This window comes from Arachis duranensis, chromosome 2 (assembly GCF_000817695.3).
Source record: "Arachis duranensis cultivar V14167 chromosome 2, aradu.V14167.gnm2.J7QH, whole genome shotgun sequence".
NCBI lineage: Eukaryota > Viridiplantae > Streptophyta > Magnoliopsida > Fabales > Fabaceae > Arachis > Arachis duranensis.
In genome coordinates, this window is record NC_029773.3 from 3,205,867 (window position 1) to 3,209,890 (window position 4,024).

At 43.5% G+C, this 4,024-nt stretch overlaps 1 protein-coding gene across 1 annotated transcript; it reads right to left on the reverse strand.

Moving 5' to 3' along the window:
• Positions 1-1,898: 1,898 nt before the first annotated feature.
• LOC107473041 (uncharacterized) lies at positions 1,899-3,764 on the reverse strand. The gene has a single exon (XM_016092569.1). It carries the CDS (start codon positions 3,762-3,764, stop codon positions 1,899-1,901), a length of 1,866 nt encoding a protein of 621 aa, XP_015948055.1.
• Between the last annotated feature and the right edge of the window lie 260 nt (positions 3,765-4,024).

Genomic DNA, 4,024 nt, shown 5'->3' on the forward strand with positions numbered 1-4,024 from the left:
GTTAGACTTACACTTGGTGATGTAATAGTGGATTGGTACAGTGCGGATAAGTCGGATTGTGTGCTGTCGAGTTTAGATAAGATATCGGCTCTTTGGTTTTGTTCTCGTGGGATGTGTTGAATTTCAAAATTTGAAAACTTTGAGATCAAATCTTTTACTAATAATAAGTATTTAGAAAGGAGAGGATCCCTTACTTGAAAGTGGTCGCTTACCTGTTGTACGACCAATAAGGAGTCACAGTATACCTTTAGAGTGGAAATGCGGAGGTCTAAGCAAAGGCGGAGTCCTGCAACGAGGGCCTCATATTCGGATTGATTGTTGCTAGCTTTGAAGGATATGTGCAATGAGTGTTCTAGAATAAAGCCATCATCGGACTGTAGACGTATTCCGGCACCACAGCCCTCGGTGTTAGATGAGCCGTCGACGTATAAGCTCCATTGTTTTGTATGATCGTCTTCTGAAGGGATAGTTAGTTCTGCAATGAAGTCTGCTAAAAATTGGGACTTAATCGGCCCTCTTGATTGGTACCTTATGTCGAATTCTGACAATTCTATTGACCATTTAATAAGTCTTCCGGCAATTTCTAGTTTATGTAACACTTGGCGTAATGGGTGATCGGTCTTCACATGGACAACATGACTTTGGAAGTAAGGTCGGAGTCTTTTTGCTGAGAAAACTAGTGCTAAAGCCAGCTTTTCAATTCTCAGGTAATTGAGCTCGGCGTGTTGAAGAGTTTTGCTGACAAAGTATACTGGATGTTGAGTTTTGTCCCTTTCTGTAACAAGAGCAGAGCTTATAGCCCAATCAGTTACTGATAAATACAGGAATAAGTCTTCCCCTTGATGGAGTTTCTGTAAGATCGGCGGTTGGGAGAGAATAGTTTTTAGTGTTTGAAAAGCTCTCTCGCAATCGTCATTCCAGTGAGATTTGTTTTTCTTTTTTATCGTTCGGAAAAAAGGAGTGGATTTTGAAGCTAAGCATGGAACAAATCTGGATAGTGCAGCCAGTCTTCCAGTGAGGCGTTGGACTTCCTTTACGGTTTTTGGGCTTGTCATTTCCAGAACTGCTCGGCATTTGTCTGGATTCACCTCAATGCCCTTGTTTGTCAGTGAAAAACCTAAGAATTTACCTCCCTGAACTGCGAAGGCGCACTTTTCTGGGTTTAGACGCATGTTGTAGTTGCGAATTTGCCCGAAAATCTCTGATAAGTCGTCAATATGGTTTTTTCCGAGCTGTGTCTTGGCGACCATGTCGTCGACATACACTTCGATGTTTCTGTCGATTTGTTTTACGAAGACTTTGTCCATAAGTCCCTGGTAGGTTGCTCCTGCATTCTTTAGTCCAAAGGGCATAACTTTATAGCAGTAGTTACCAAATTCAGTGATAAATGCCATTTTATTTTGATCAGAGGGATGCATGAGGATTTGATTATAACCCGAATAAGCATCCATGAAACTCAAGGTAGCATAACCGGAAGCGTTATCTACCAAAGAATCTATGGATGGTAAAGGGTAAGAATCTTTCGGGCAGGCTTTGTTTAAATCAGTAAAGTCGACGCACATGCGCCACTTACCGTTTTGTTTCCTTACCATTACCACATTTGCTAGCCAGGTAATAAATCTGATTTCCTTGATGAACTCTACATTGATCAGCTTTTGAGTTTCTTCTAATGATGCTTTTTTCTTTTCTTCGCCGAGGTTCCGTTTCTTCTGTTGTACTGGTCGTGCAGACGGGTTTATTGCTAATTTGTGGCTATCGATGCCGGGCATGTCGGAAGGTGTCCATGCGAAGAGGTCAGCTTGTGTTTGTAAAAAGGCGGTGATGGCTTTTAGTTCAGCATCGTCTAGGGATGTACCTACATAAGTAAATTTGTTAGGATTATTATGAAAATATACTTTCTATAAGTCTTCGGATGGTGTAGGTCGCTCCAGAAAGTCGGCTCGTGGGTCAAGGTCAGCTAATGCCGAGTTGTTTGCTGCGTGGTGTAGGTTGTTGACTTGTTGTTTGAAATGGGTTGGTAGCTTCATGCTGATGTTGTAGCATTGGCGCGCCTCTTTATGATCTCCATGGATTGTTACAACCTGGTTATGCTGCGAAGGGAACTTGACACACAGGTGAACTGTAGATACAATGGCGCCGAACTTATTCAAGAAAGGTCGGCCTAGTATGAGGTTGTATGGGCTAAAGCAATCAACAACTAAATATTGAATATCACATGTTTTGGAAACAGGATGCTCACCCAGTGTGGTTTGTAACCACACTGACCCCAATATTGGTACTCGCTCACCCGAGAACCCCACGAGGAGACCTCCTGTTTGCTGGAGTGCGTTGTCGCTGAGCTTCATTTTTTGGAATGTTGTGTAGAATAGAACGTCGGCGCTGCTTCCTGGATCCAGAAGTACTTTCCTTACCAATAGATCGCCCAATTGAAGGGTGATGACTACAGGGTCATCCAAGTTGTTTATGTTTGAATTAAAGTCGGCGTGTGTGAATGTCACTTGGGGGAGTTGTGTTGTGAGAGTTGCTTCAAGACGGGACCCATCTACCGAGCATATAGCTCGGTATGATCGTTTTCTTGCCGAGCTTGATGATCCTCCACCGGCGTATCCACCTGAAATACAATTGATTATACCTCGGGGCTTTTCATATTGATTTGGTGTTGTCCTTTCTTTTCCTCGGTGTTGTTGTTCTGATGAATCCTCGTTCCTTGAAGGTGTGGAACATTTTTGAATGTGACCGCCGATGTACTTATCGAGGTGGCCTTGCCGAGCTAAACGTTCTAAAAGATCCTTTGCTACCACACAATCATCAGTGGTATGGCCGTGCTTCTGGTGGAAGGCACAATATTTAGATTTGTCTACATTCTTAGTGTCTTGGTAGGTGCCGACCTTTCTTGGTGGCTTGATGAGTTTTGAATTTAGAATCTCTTTGATGATGTCCTCCCATTTAGTGTTAAACTGCATGTAAGAATCAAAGCGAGGTGTTAGTTTAAAACCTTTCTTACTGTTCGGAGTTCTGTCATCGTCTCTGTAGTTCAGTTTGTCAGATTTTCGAGCTTGTCTGAGCTCATCGATATCGATTTGGCCTTCGGCTTTCTCCCAGAACTCGGCAAGGGTTTTGGGCTTGGCTACCGCAATTATTTCCTGGAACTTCCCAGGTCGGAGGCCGCTCTTGATTGCGTGCAAATAGACTTCGGGATGGAGGTCGGGTATGCTGATGGCGACTTTTGTGAAACGGGTCATATAGTCCTTCAAACTTTCGTTTTGTCCTTGCTTGATTGTATTCAGATATTCAGAATCATGCAGGTATATTGTTGATTTGGCGAAGTGATCTTCAAATAGCTTGGCCAGTTGCTGAAATCGCGAGATAGAACCTGCAGGCAAAGCACACAACCAATCAAGTGCAGGACCGTCTAAATAATTTAGAAAACAGTGGCATAAAACAATATCTGATGCACCGTTGACGATCATTATTGATCGGAACTTTTTGAGAAACTTCTTTGGGTCTCCGAGCCCATCATAAGGTGTGAGGGTTAGTGGCAAGGTGAATCTCTTTGGCAATTCGAAGTTCATCACTTCTTCTGTGAAGGGTCCCACAAGTTCGTCGGACTCTCCCTTGTCATCTTCGGGTTGAACTTCGTTGGCTCGGATAGTCTCCGAGACGTATGATGGTTGAGAATGATGTTCATTATCTTCTAGTTGCTGATGATGAGTCTCGTCATGTTCTATCCGAACATGATTCAACTCGGTGATTTGAGCAGCCATTATTTGATTTTCATCGCCATCCGTTGATTGGCTTGTTGTAGCTTAGCTATCATCAGCATACGTTCGGACAGTGAAGGAGGTGGTACGTCAGCCATGGGCGTAAGCAAGGGTAACGGGACCAAAAGAAGAATTTGATTTCCTCGGCCCCACGGTGGGCGCCAATTGTTCTTGCTTATGAAATAGAGGTATCAACCGAGCTTATGCGCTTTGAGGCTGATCGTCCGATCCTTGAATTCCGAGCTTTTCTTTTCTGGTGTGAC

Coding starts and splice junctions, on each gene's coding strand:
- LOC107473041 (XM_016092569.1), bottom strand. CDS start 3,764: ATGGCTGCTCAAATCACCGAGTTGAATCATGTTCGGATAGAACATGAC.